The sequence below is a fragment of the Engraulis encrasicolus genome, chromosome 1, assembly GCF_034702125.1.
Source record: "Engraulis encrasicolus isolate BLACKSEA-1 chromosome 1, IST_EnEncr_1.0, whole genome shotgun sequence".
NCBI classification, from domain to species: domain Eukaryota; kingdom Metazoa; phylum Chordata; class Actinopteri; order Clupeiformes; family Engraulidae; genus Engraulis; species Engraulis encrasicolus.
Genome location: NC_085857.1, coordinates 15,458,414 through 15,473,413, shown reverse-complemented (window position 1 = coordinate 15,473,413; position 15,000 = coordinate 15,458,414). Strand labels below are relative to the sequence as shown.

The 15,000-nt window shown below is 41.9% G+C and overlaps 1 protein-coding gene across 4 annotated transcripts in view; it reads right to left on the bottom strand.

Moving 5' to 3' along the window:
* The window catches only part of ero1b (endoplasmic reticulum oxidoreductase 1 beta), a 46,021-nt gene that overhangs the window by 17,862 nt on the left and 13,159 nt on the right, over positions 1 to 15,000 (bottom strand). For all 4 annotated transcript variants that reach the window (XM_063197927.1, XM_063197935.1, XM_063197937.1 and 1 more), the window contains exon 5: positions 12,108 to 12,193. In XM_063197927.1, the coding sequence (XP_063053997.1) occupies positions 12,108 to 12,193 (86 nt within the window). The remainder of the gene's footprint in view (positions 1 to 12,107; positions 12,194 to 15,000) is intronic.

Here is a 15,000-nt window from a genome sequence, read left to right as displayed (position 1 = left end):
TTTTTTTATCATATTTCAAAGTTGCATCCATTATCACCACTTGCTCTTCATTTCTCATTTACAGTATGATAAAATACTGTATATAGTCTGGGTTTGATTATTCTATTGGTATTAAGCTGAAATAATAACCCAAAGTTGACCAGTTTTAACCCTTTAATGTCCTAGACTGGAACCCGGAAAAAGGTTGCAGAAGGGGACATAACTTCTGAAGTAAACTTCATACAGAGACAAATTAACACATTTGTTCATACAACAGTGACCCAGTGAATACAATTGAGTGGTTGTTTTGGACATTTGACCACATTTAAACTGCGCTTTTGGCTTTTTGCGCTTAAAATGGCTTTAAGAGCGTAGAAATTCAGTCATATTTTCAAGTTTTATTGCGTCCGTTTTCACCACTTGCTCTTTATTTCTCAATTACAATATGACAATATACAGTAAAAGGTATGGATTTGATTATTTAATTGGTATTAAGCTGAAATAATACCCCAAAGTTTAAGTTTTTAACCCTTTAACGCCCTAGACTGGAGCCCGGAAAATGAACAAACTTGTCAGAATGTGGGATAAGTTTGGAGGTAAAAGGCATGCAGACACAAATACGTACATTTTTCCAAACAATACTGACCCAAGAAATGAAATGGAGTGGTTGGTTTTGACATTTGACCACATTTAAACTGAATTTCAGGACAAAACAGACTAAAATGTGTTGAAAATCAACCGTCTTTTCATTCGTTCAAATTAAGAATTTCATCAGTGTAAGTCCACTCTATAGGCCAAAAATGGGGTTAGTGCCAAGCAAACTCTCACTGTGTAGGCCTCTATATTTTTTGAAACCTGTGTGTCTCTGGAGTATAGTTTTGTGATAGCAAGTTAGACATCATAGCTGTTGGATTTAACGTTTGTACATCCTCTCAAGAACCTGTCCCTGAGGGTGATTTTCTGAAAAGTGACTTTTTGTCTACCCACTAACAACAGGCCACAGAACCTTCCAAGCATCATTTTATCATTACTGGCATTGTCCTTGATGTTGACAGACATAGAGGAATTCATTATATGCAAATTGTATAGCCTATAAACCATGGCCGACAATTGGTTTTACAATTGAGAGCCTATTTTCTAATAATAAAAAAATCTCAACTACTGTAGAATCATGCTGTCAATCCATAGTGTTGTGAATGTTAACCTTTCACCAGGGAGTTGAATTATATGAAAAATGCCATACTCGTACATTTACTTTTCTGTAAGTAAGCACAACCTAATAAATACATCAGATTTAATAATTTTGAATTAAATGAAATTAACTTCTCTACTATTGCACTGCATGAAAAAGTTACATAACAAATGCATTTGTAGCATAATGAGACATGTGCCTTTAATTCTTAACAGCAATCTGCTGTGACAGGGCTCATCATGAGACCGGTAGGCACCAATACTCATGAATGGCGTGACGTTTTCCATGTGCGTTACGCCAATTGAGGCAGTCGGTTCATATGCAAAATAGGGAGGCGGAGCACTCGGAGGGTCACAGGCAGCCTCAAAATGAATGGCAGTGAACGAGGAGCCCGCGTATTGAAGGATAAAACTCGCTGTTTTGAACTAATAATCGTCCTGGGAAACTTCCTTCAAAGTTCACAGCCTGCCTCGTGAATTCAGGAAAATGACAAAAAAGTGATAATCATACGTACATCCAGATGACCACGAGCACTTGCAGAATCCACAGTCCCCCCCATCAGCTCAGTTTGACAGCTGTCAGAACGCACCCAGCGAGCGGGGCATTCGGAGGGTACACTATTTACAGCCTTCTCGCTATTTAACCCATGCATGCAGTTAGGGGCGCTGTCGAGATGAGAGCGCAGCCCATTCATTCTGAGTGTAGTCTGCAGTCCTCCGTTGGCGCCCCTACAGTGCAGTACCTGACGAGTGGAACCTCTCGTAATACAACTTCTCCGAGAGCGTTTTCACAGCTGTCAAACTGAGCTGATAGGGGGGGGACTGTTGATTGTACAAGTGCTCGTGGTCATCTGGATGCATGTATGCTTGTCCCACTTTTTTGTCATTTCCCTGAATTCACAAGGCAGGCTGTGAACTTTGAAGGAAGTTTCCCCGGACGATTACAAGTTAAAAACAGCGAGTTTTATCCTTCAACACGCTGGCTTCTCGTTCACTCCCATTCATTTTGAGGCTGCCTGTGACCCTCCGAGTGCTCCGCCTCCCTATTTTGCATATGAACCGACTGCCTCAATGCAAGTCAATACTCATGAACGGCGTGACGTTTTCCATGTACGTTACGCCCATTTGTGGGGGAAAACAACCCATGCAAGTCAATTGGTGATGTTGGGGTTTAATAAACGAAAGATACGGACCTGTAGACTAGCGTTGTTCAAGCGCAACACGCAGAAAACGTGTTGTGTTGCCGGCTGTTCAAATAATAGAGCCAAACAGCCGAGGCTGAAGCATGGACTTTGTTGATTTAGACAAGCCGATGTAGCATGTAAGTTGATGAGACATTCGGTTTGTTTTCACCCATAAAGGGGCGTAACACACATATACGAGCAAAGTACCCGGATGGCCGTTCATGCCTATTGGTGGTGTTGGGGTTTAATAAACTAAAGATAAGGACCTGTAGACTAGCGTTGTTCACGCGCAACATGCCGAAAACGTGTTGTGTTGCCGGCTGTTCAAATAATACAGCCAAACAGCTGTGGAGAAGCATGGACTCATTTTGGCTAGCCGATGTAGCATGTTAAGTTGATGAGACATTCGGTTTGATTTCCCCCATAAAGGGGCGTAACGCACATTTATGAGCAAAGTACCTGTATGGCCGTTCATGCCTATAGGCAGCATTTGGTGTTTCCAGGTACTCTTGGAGGGGACAACTTCTATTGTTTTTGGCATCAGTTTCCTTTCTCCTTGCACGGGCGTCCACGGATCTGCACTCTATGGAAAAGTGGCAGTCCTGTGTAGTCTCTTCAGCTCATGAAGCTGCTTGGAGTGTGGCTGCTAGCCGGTTTCTAGGCAGGCTGCTGGCTTTGCTACTTGTGCAGCCACCATGTCGTCAGTAATCTGCCCTGATTGGCAGTCATCTAGTTGACGTGAATTGAGTGTCCAGTCCACATGTTTGTGACGAAGTTCACTCACTGCTTCATGAAGCAGCTTTTTACGTCTTGGGAAGTCACATTATATATTTCTGTCCACCTTTTTTGCCAAGCATTCAACCCCACCTTTCTAAGACCATGCAGACCTCATTGTGATCATGCAAATATCTGCGGAATTGCAAACACAACTATTAACTGCTGGGGGTGGGGTTGTGACTTGACCTGGTATGGATCACAGACTACCATCTCAGTTTGTCAGACTGGGGGACCTAACATCAGAGTGTGTGGTCAGTAGCACTGGTGCTCAGGGCCGCTGACTGCTTTGGCTGTGCCCAGGACAAAGCCATCAGAAAGAGCCCCCAACTCAATACATTCAATGTAATGGAGACCAAATTCTGGGCCCCATCTCTCCCTGGGCCCAGGACAATTGACCCTTTTGTCCCCTCCTGTCAGCTTCCCTACTGGTGCACCACAGGAAACCACATTCCCCAGTAGTATTTACCCCATTCTGTACTCCACTGAATTAATCTACAGCTCAGAGCACTTTGTTGGTGGGTGCCAGGCTAACCAGATACAGCTGAGCACCACTAAATCCAAGGGAGATGGGCTTGGTTTGAGTATTTCAGAAACGCATACATTAGAGCATCTCTGAATGCACAGCATGTCGAACCTTGTGCTGATGTGCTACATTTGCAGAAAACCACACCAGATGCCTCTACAGTCAGCTAAGAACAGGAAAATTAGGCTATAACTCACACAGGCTCACTAACATTGGTCAATGATTGGACAATTACACTTAGCTGCTGCTTTTTTTATCCAACACACATATTGGTGACAGTCCTTGGAGCAGTGTGGGTTTAGATGCCTTGCTCAAGGACACTTCAGTCATGAAGGTGTAGGGAGAGGTAAGGATGGGATTTGAACCTGCAACTCAGTGAACTTCAATCCAGCTCCCTAACCATTACACCACGGATGTGAAAAGGTTTTTTTTGGGGGTGACCATCAAATCCACATTTAACCATGGTTTATTGAGCATGGTTTGTGACTATGGTTAAAACAGACACAAACCATGGTGAAAAAAAAAACGTGAAAATCATGAATAACCATGATCCATGGTTAGTCAGGAACCACAGTTTTCATGGTTACCCAAAAAAACATGTATAAGCCATTGTAATACTATGGTTGTTTCAGAGTACTTAGAGAAACCATGGTTACTTTACTATAGTTAAACCATGGTCGATTTCTGTAAGGGCTTTAGGGAATGCCACAGCCTACCTGAGTATCGTTGAAGGCAGTTAAAGCAGTTCTGTAAGCAAAAGGGGGTCCAACATAACACTAGCAAGGTGTACCTAATTAAGTGGTCGTAGAGTGTATACCTCCAGAGATACAACTCTTTTTTTTTATCTCCAGCAAAAGCTATCATTAGCAGTGATGCAATTTTGTATGATTTGATAAGGCATGAATTGCCATATTACATCATTTTATTTTGAAACATAAATAAAAATGACAAACTGGATGGTGTAACTATCAATTCAAACCACTGTAGAAAGCTGGAATAACAGCCAGAAGTGGTCTAAGCGAAACTTAGGCGGTTTTCTCTTTTTTTTCTTCAAATGGCATATTTACCAAAGAGGGTGATCCATCTAGTTATTGTACCAATATACAGATATATACTTCAGAGATACATAGCTCTCAGAAAAAAAAAAACATTGAGGAAATGTACCAACCCCCCCACCCCACCCCCACCCCAACTGCTACCAGTGACCAGCACCTGCCCACCCAATTGCACCTCCACCACACTAACGTCTATGACAGTTTGATCATTTTAAATTTGATCAAAAGTTTAAAAAAAAACACTCAGTTTAATTTCTTGGGTCAGTATTGTATGGGAAAATATGCTCATTTGTGTTTGTATGCGGTTTACCTCCAAACTTATCCCACATTCTGACAAATTTGATCATTTTCCAGGCTCCAGTCTAGGGCATTAAAGGGTTAAAAACGTAAACTGTATGGTATCATTCCAGCTTAATACCAATTAAATAATCAAATTCATACCTTATACTGTATATTGTCATACTGTAATTGAGAAATAAAGAGCAAGTGGTGAAAACGGACGCAATAAAACTTGAAAATATGACTGAATTTCTACGCTCTTTTTTGCAGTTTTTTGACCAAAAGCGCAGTTTAAATGTGGTCAAATGTCCAAAACAACCACTCAATTGTATTCACTGGATCACTACTGTATGGACAAATGTGTTAATTTGTCTCTGTATGTAGTTTACTTCAGAAGTTATGTCCCCTTCTGCAACCTTTTGTCCGGGTTCCAGTCTAGGACATTAAAGGGTTAAAAATGGTCAACTTTATTATTTCAGCTTAATACCAATAGTATAATCAAACCCATACTATATACAGTATGTTGTCATACTGTAAATGAGAAATGAAGAGCAAGTGGTGAGAACAGACACAACTTGGAAATATGATTAAAAAAAAACATTTCTACACATTTAAGGCCATTTTTTGCCGTTTTTCACCAAAAACTGGGTTTAAATGTGGTCAAATGTCCAAAAATACCCCTCAATTGAATTCACTGGGTCAGTAATGTATGGAAAAATGTGTTCATTTGTCTCTGTATGTAGTTTACTTCAGAAGTTATGACCCATTATGCATCCTTTCCCCCCAATCTGACGTGTTCCAATTTTTACATAGGCCTTCTGTGCACCCCAACTTTGACGGGGTGTCACGGAAATTCCCATTGGATTTGGCCGTGGATAAATTGTGAGGTGTGTCCAGACACCTGTAAGAACACATGGTAAAAAAATCTATTGGTAAGAAATTAGTTCACAGATTTCCCAAAATATCCATATCTTTCCCTAACTATCTTCTCTAATGCTACTCTATTACAACAACTACAACTTATTTACCCTATAAGTCACAGCATCTCTGCAATGACTCAATGATTGTGGCATTATAAACTGACTTCAGGGGGAAAATTGCCTGGTTAACACCAGACCTAATCACAAGTGAGATTAGGTCTGGGGAGTTGCCTATTGTAAATTCCGTAGGGGGCAGAATACTTGGCTATTATGACACACTGCCCTGCTCTCTGATTGGGCAGAGAAACTGTTAAGGTCGGAATGCTTGGCCATTATGACACAGGGCCCATGATCTTGGACGTTATGAGTCATCCTCGCCAGACTGTCTTTCAGATCGAAATGATTGTGTAGAACTAAAGGCAGTATGGGAGTTCCCAGACTAGGGGGAAAAGTCAATCATTTTAAAATAGTCTTTTATATTCAAATTTTATAAATAACTAAATATAAATAAATATCTCATAATTTTTACACGCACGCACGCACGAGCACGCACGAGCACGCACGCACGCACGCACGCACAGCGACCTGTTCCACTCTTCTTGTTTGTTGAGCTGTGCGTTGTTTGTTTTTTGTCTGCCCTGCCCTCCCACTCACTGCTGTCAGCACACCCACGCTAATACCACAAAATCACTCCAGTGTAGAGGATTACTCTTCCTTAGACATACACACCCACATAGACATACCGTATGTGTTGACACACGCGCACACACGCGCACACACACGCACACACACGCACACACGATAGACATACCGTATGTGTTGACACACGCGCACGCACGCACGCACACACGCACGCACGCACGCACGCACGCACGCACACACACGCGCGTGCGCGCGCGCGCACACACACGCACACACACACGCACACACGCACGCACACACGCACACACACACGCACACACACGCACACACACGCACACACACGTACACACACACGCACACACACACACGCACACAAGCACACACGCACACACACACCCTTGAGAGCTTTCCTAAAACCACATGGGTAAAAGTCCTCACAGACAGGGAATTGTTTAGGAGCCTAGCATTAACAGACAGAAACAAACTATAAATGAACTATAATAATAATACAAGTGATACCCTGACCAGAGCCACCTTATTGTAACTGAATTAGCTGCTTGGGAAGTCTCGCCAACATTTGTCCACACACAGTGTCTTATTGTTCCCTTCACCTTTGGGCAAATAGATACTGTTAAACACCGCTTGGGCCTGTAGAGAAGTAGCCTAATTATCATCAACTTTCAAAACTCTTCCAAGACTTTGTCTGACCAAGAGCATTAACAATTAACATTTCCCAAACGGCACGGTTGACCTGCCTTCCTTGGTTTGTTAATGGCTGTTTGCTTCCTGTGAAACTGGGAGGACTTCCCGATTTTTCAGGAGCTCAGAAACGATATTTGTACAGCTCTTATTAAAGTTATGAATGACATAAGATTGAATTCTGATGCTGGCAAATCATCCGTCTTGGTACTTCTTGATTTGAGTGCTGCTTTCGATACAGTTAATCATTCTATACTACTACATAGACTGGAACACTGGGTTGGCTTTACGGGCATAGTGATCGACTGGTTAAAATCGTACTTACAACAAAGAAGTTTTTTTGTCGCCATTGGAAGACATACTTCATCACCAATGTCTCTGGATTGTGGGGTCCCCCAGGGCTCCATTCTGGGACCACTACTGTTCAATCTGTATATGTTGCCACTGGGACACATTATCGAGAATAACTCCATAAATTACCATAGCTATGCGGATGATACCCAGCTCTACTTATCTATGTCCCCAAATGACTATACCCCCCTTGAATCACTCTATCATTGCATGGACCAAATTAACAAATGGATGTCTCACAATTTCCTCCAGCTGAACACAGATAAAACTGAAGTAATTATATTTGGGAAAAGAGAGGAGAGACAAAAGATTGCTACTATCCTTGAAACGAAGGGACTGAAAGCAAGGGAAACAGTTAAAAATCTTGGGGTCCTCATTGACAGTGACCTAAACTTCAACAGTCACATGAAAGCTATTACTAAGTCTGCATTTTATCACATAAAAAACGTCTCTAAATTTAGGGGCCTGATGTCTAAACATGATCTGGAGAAGCTAATACATGCCTTTATTTCTAGTAAAGTTGATTACTGTAACAGTCTTTTTACTGGCCTCCCCAATAAAACCATTAAACAGCTTCAACTTGTACAAAACGCAGCTGCAAGGGTTCTTACAAAGACAAGGAAGTTCGACCACATTACTCCAATTTTAAGATCGCTGCATTGGCTCCCAGTAAGCTACAGAATTGATTTTAAGGCTATGCTACTTGTGTTTAAATCACTAAATGGAATGGGACCCACATATCTACTGGATATGTTTCAGCTGTATGCACCAACTAGGTCACTAAGGTCAACGGAGAAGAATTTGCTGGTGATTCCAAAAGTCAAAACAAAGTGTGGAGAGGCAGCCTTTAGCTTCTATGCTTCAAAGCTTTGGAACCAGCTTCCAGATGACATAAAAAATGCACCCACTATTGATAGCTTTAAATCTAGACTCAAGACAAAGCTGTTCTCAGATGCTTTCCCCTAGCTTAAATTACTTATTCTGATTATTTTTATTTTTTATTTAATTTGTTTTATTTTATTTTATTTTATTATTATTTTTACCTTATGTTTTATCTTAATGTTTTTAAATGCTTTTTGACTCTAATTCATTTCCTTCTTTCTTCCCTGTTTCCTTTCATTTACATTTGTTAACTTTGTGAAGCACATTGAGTTGCACCTGTGTATGAAATGCGCTATATAAATAAACTTGCCTAAACTTGCCTATTGTTCCTGGACTGACTACTGTAGAAGCAACACTGAAGGTGTTGTGTCACTAGGAGGGCACAGCCTGACTAATAGAGAAGAGCCATTTAGTTACCAAAAGAAAAGTCTTTGTGTACCGCTAAATAATAAAATGATCTGATGCGAATGATTTTCCATGACATCTTGGTTCTCCCTTCAATACTAACTTGGTACAACCCACTATGCTGTTAGCTACTACATTTGGTCGTGTTTACATTTAGTGCTGAGTATGTAAAAACATGTTTGCAGTTTAATTCCACAATTTATGATGCACATTCTTTTACATGCACATTGTCCACCACAAACTCCTAAGTATTCATTATGCCTGGCAAGAATTACACATCTCACACATACAGTAAAAGGGGGATCTTTTCTCCGCACGTCTGCCATTATGAATTTCCAATAATGGACATCTTAAGCTGCAAAACGTGCTGTCCTTTGGTCAGACCACTAAATATTACTTCATAATCATTTCACAGCTACAGCTCGACAGTGCGAATCGCCTGCCACTTTTTGCTTTTCGATTGGGCACGACAACTTTCAATCGAAAAGCAAAAAGTGGTGGCCGAGTCACGCTGTGTCGAGCTGTAGGCCTACCAGAAAACTACCAGTGGAAAAGAGCCTATAATTGGCCATTTGGTTACAGAGAGATCCCTGGACCACGACTTGGGTTGGGCTGTGCACAGAAACCTGTTGGTCCTGTTCTAAAGCATGTGTCATGTAAAGAATGGGCTTAGCACTTCATCTGAGCTTAGGAGGACATATAGAGTGCGTTTTAATATGCGACCTTGCCTCCTCCACTTGCTTCTCGTCATGATGACATCACTGACAACAGCATTATATTTCAATATCTTGCAAAAGCTCAATTGTAAAGTCTTTTTCTCATTTGCAATTGGGATGGTGAATGAAAAACAGTCCCTCAAAAGTTGTTGTGGCGAGACTGACAGCTGGGAAACTTTATCGTTTTCTCCACGGAGGAGGGGCCAGGAGGCGGGACGAGGAGACAAGCACAAGTGGAGGAGGCAAGGTCACATATTTAGGGACAAATGAAATCAGTTTTAATTCTTCTCAAATTCCTTTTTATTTTTTCTCAAATTCCGTTTTTTCGGATTTATTTTTTTGCCAAACCGGATCTATACCTTATTTTCCCCTTTCTACCCCCCCCATAAAAAAATAATAAATAAAAATAAAAAATCTAGTTCAAACTGGTGGGTGGACAGAGCCAATCACTCATGGTTGAATGGTAGGTAGAGAAAAGAATGAAATTACCTGATAGTTTCTTGTAATTTATCAGGCCTCAAAAATATTCCAGGTAATACGGTAGCTGAAATGTACATGCGCATATATTCTATTATATAGGCTACACATGACGCACCCAACTAGAAGGCGAATTCACTTCTGATGCATTCAAGTTGGACTCGGGCTGCATCAGGTTTCCTCGAATAAGTTTGGCTATATTGCAACGTGCAGCTACATTAGAGACATTTTTGGTCACGTTATACGTAGGCAAAGCCTCGCAAAGTCCCTACCGTCTACCATTTCACACAAACACGTTTTACAAGACGGCCGTTTTCTTCTGATGATGACTTGACCCTTTTTCAAAGTTGCTGCTAACTTTTGGTCACTATACTTCGTGGCCAACAAAGTTAACAAGACATGATCAAAGCATTGCCTGTTCAGTTTTTATTTTACAGCGGTCACGTCTGTTGTAACAAACTCCAAACTCGTGCCTCGCATCGGATGATTCTAGTTTATTAAAGTGCTGTGGAGAGCCGCCCGTCCTTTCTGTGTCGCATCGCATAGTCTTGGTAACAGACGGTCAGGACAACGCGTTTATGCCTGACCTGTTCTACTAGGCAACATTTGAGTTTTAAGATTTCTTCAATGCTCTGACGGCCAGTGTTAAGACGCGAGAGACAATCGGAAACGCCGCTTGGGGGATAATATGCGTTCACTGTCAACATGCGGTGACATGGATGATGGATCTGCATAGAACTGCATCACCTCGCGTGGGCCAGATAGGCCTATGATATCGTGGCCATATTTTGTGTTTGAAATGTCTTTTAGACTGATAAATGATGACGAAAATAATGGATTTTTAATTTTATCATAAGAAATGAGTGAATTCCGTGCAATTCCGCGTTTTTAACCAAATTCCGTTTTAATGTCTACATTCCGTGATTCCGTCCGTGTTTTCCGTATCGCGGAAATCATATGCCCCTACATATTGGGATGTACCCACTGTAGGCACACCAAACAGAGGTGAGATTTGTAGGGCCACAAACAAAAACTTGGCCTTGGGTTCGTACAGCAACAACTTACTTGGTTGCAATGCAATTTCCCTTCTGTAACCTGCTAAACTGCTAACTGGTTAGCAACTCAACTTTTGGAAAATGTTAAATCCTCATAACTAATTTCAATTTCTACAGTACATTTAAAAACATAAAAAAGTGACCAAAGTGCTGTACAGTCTACGAACTCAGCCCAAAACAAAAACACACCAAACACCAAAACAGTCAATCTAACAATACAATACAATACAATACAATACAATACAATATATGCATTTATATAGCGCAATATCACAACTAAGAAGACGCGTGGTGTTCAGTTTGACAAGGACTTTGGGTAGGATGGGAGGGCACAGGCTCATCCCAGTCGAGCCGTGAGTTTGACATTTGCTAGACAAAGCTCGGGCTATTTCCTCATGTCTCATGTGTCCTGTGGCTAGGGCACGTTGATCCATAAAAAGGGTCTAAAAAAATACAAGCACGCCAATTCAAACAAACAAAGCAAGGCTTAAATAAATACCACCAGGCCAAATAAACAAACACACACTAGGCTTTGCAAGCAGTGGGGCCAGTACACCAAGACACACGATGCCACGTACACACACGGTTTATTTGACAGCTCTTTAAGCATGCATGCACAAATGCACTCAGGCACACAATCACACACCACAACACAGTACCTGCCAGGCACACAAGGTACACGTAACACAGTACCTGCTAGGCACACAAACACACACCATAACACAGTACCTGCTAGGCACACAAGGTACACAAAAGTAGGCCTACACAATAAAATAAATGATTTTTATGAACTAATGAACAAATTAATGAATGACGGCACTTGTTGCAACTTGTGCAAGACAATGAATGTCATTGTGGTGCGTGGGTGTGTGTGTGTGTGTGTGTGTGTGTGTGTGTGTGTGTGTGTGTGTGTGTGTGTGTGTGTGTGTGTGTGTGTGTGTGTGTGTGTGTGTGTGTGTGTGTGTGTGTTACCTGAGTGTGCTGTTGATGGCTCCCAGGTTCTGGGCCTGTTCGCACTCTGTCAGGTCCGACAGGTCTGTGTTGACCGCCTTGGAGTACTGCCATAGCAACAGAGGAAAACAGGACAAGACAAGATGACAGGATGTTAAGATAAACTAATTCTGTATTCCGATCAAGTCATCACGCAATAGTTGTTTTGAAAACGTGGACATAATTCACGTTGGGGGTAAAAAAAAAAAAACATTTTCTGATCTGTGTATTTCGTATTCACATGTATTCTATTCAATGTTTGCTTATGACATGAGAGAGAGAGAGAGAGAGAGAGAGAGAGAGAGAGAGAGAGAGAGAGAGAGAGAGAGAGAGAGAGAGAGAGAGAGAGCAAGAGAGCGAGAGCAAGAGAGAGAGAGAGAGGCCGAGCGAGAGAGAGGCCGAGCTCACCACAAAATTTGCAAACTTTGGTAGAGTGCACACCACCAGATAACCATTTGCAAAAGTTTGCACACACGCGTGCACACGCACACACAGAAGGCAGAATGGGCATGGGAAGGAAAAGGGAAGCATACTTCTTGGTTGCCGAGTTAACTTCCCCTTGTGTGGTATGTTTTACATCTCTCTCACCTCACCTCACCCCTCTCATTCGAGTGTCTAAGTCTTCATCTCTGTCTTTTTCACTTTCTCTCTCTTCTTCTCTATCAATCTGTCCCCTAATAATCCATCTCTCTCTCTCTCTCTCTCTCTCTCTCAACCAACACACCATTTCTCTCTCTCTCCCCTTGTGGTGAACCAACAAACCATTTCTCAAAAATAATCTCTACATTAAACGATCTAAGCTTCCCATTTGAAAACCATTCTCCACCGAATGTTGTTGGCATGTGCTTCACAAGCACTGTCAGCATTCTGTCTATTCATGCGTTGCCATAGCAATGAACCCTTGACCTTCACGGCACCATTGTCATGTAGCCTGTAGTGTCACGGGTCAACCAGTTCACCAGACTTATTAAAACCACACGGTCTAGTGTGAGGAGTGCTTTTGTTGGCTAAGGTCGATTGACAAGGTATCTTTATCTACCATGCATTACCTACCAATTATCTATCAGGCATTATTACACACTCAAGAGTAGAGTGGAGTAATCATTGCAGTTTTGCAATGATTGATCATCTTTGCCATTTAAAAAAAAATCCTGATAAATTAAATCATTACTCATTAGTTTTAATGCATAGACACTGCAATGCATCTTAATTGCACTGTGTACAATACATTACACTTAGTATAAGTTGCTTTTATCCAAAGCAACGGAAGAAAAGCACACAAGCCTCAAAAAATGTGTAAATGAATAATAATAGAGTACAAGTAGGGCCCTAAATTAACCCTTTTCACTACCAGCCAAAATGGCTAGTAGATGTTAATCTTACTAGCCAAACACATACTCACTAATGGGTCAAAAACGGAAATTTCACCAGCATGTGGCTGGTTGGCTGGTGTTAATTTAGAGCCCTGAGTACAAATTATATAGAGATGAATAGATAACACATAAGTAGTCAAAATGGGTAATACATAGATAGTTAGCAAGGGCATCACAAAATCAATGCAGCCAGGGGGCAGAAATGAGTTTGGTGAGATGAGCTGCTGTGGTTATGAAAGGAAACAAAGAGGCTGCACTCTACACACACTTCTCTTAAAAGGCGCAGAGGCAGGGCTAGGCACTGACTGAGAATGTGTCTGAATGATCATACTGTGTGTGCAACAGGCAATTCTGTGTACCGGGCACAATGAAGTCTTAATACAACTGTGCTCACTACATTGTATTACAGTTAAAACCTTATCCAAAGTGACTTAAAAACACATCAAGAAACCAACCAGTTACAGCAGCCAAAGTTAATTTTGCTGTGCTGGGAAGGAATAGAACTTTTTTTAAAAATCTTTAAAAAGGTTCTTGCTGGTTGATACTCTCCTACTTCTGTAGTTTCCAAGACCTTGTGAGTGTTAAATGGCACTATGTCTTGTCTAATACAGGCACTCTCTAATAGGCACTGGGAGGGAGTGTGTGAAAATGACAGAGCGCCTGTCAGTGTGTGTAATAAGCGCTGGGGAGTGTGTGAATGTGTGTGTGTGTGAGAGAGAGAGAGAGAGAGAGAGAGAGAGAGAGAGAGAGAGAGAGAGAGAGAGAGAGAGAGAGAGAGAGAGAGAGAGAGAGAGAGAGAGAGAGCAGCAACTTACTTGTAGAGAGTATGTAATAGGTGGTGGGAAGTGTGTGGTATGTAGATAATGGGGCAATGTTAGGAGGTGCTGGACATGAGCGCTGACGTGGGTAAATATCAGCAGCACAGCAGAGGGAGGGAGAGAGGGAGAGAGAGGGAAGAGAGAGAGCGAGCGAGAGAGCGAGAGAGAGAGCGAGAGAGCGAGAGAGCGAGGGAGGGAGGGGAAGGAGGGAGATCAGGAGGAGTTAGAGGGAGGCGTAGTGAGAGCGAGACAGACAGAGAGAGAGAGAGAGAGATAGAGAGAGAGAGAGAGAGAGAGAGATGACCTTGGGTGAAGGTAAGGAGGAGTACTCTACAAGGCTGGACATTACTGGCAAACATGAGAGGCACTTCCAGAGCGCCAGTCCAGTCAACAACTCACTACAGTCCGATCACAGGACAAAAGTGAAAGTAATAGAGAGAGAGATAAATGAGTGAAAAGTGAAAAAAAGATAAGAGAGAGAGAGAGGGGGGAGGAGACAGCAGAAAATGAGATTTTAAAAAAAGAGAGAAAGAGAAATTATGAAGAGAAATTGTCTGACTTGCTGGTCGCAACATGTGCAAACTTTGGTCAAGAACGAAAGCAACAGCTTACCACCTGCATAAGTGGGGGGCAACTCTGGGGTGAGTTTCTCAAAAGAGAAGTTGTTAGCCTGTTAGCAACTTC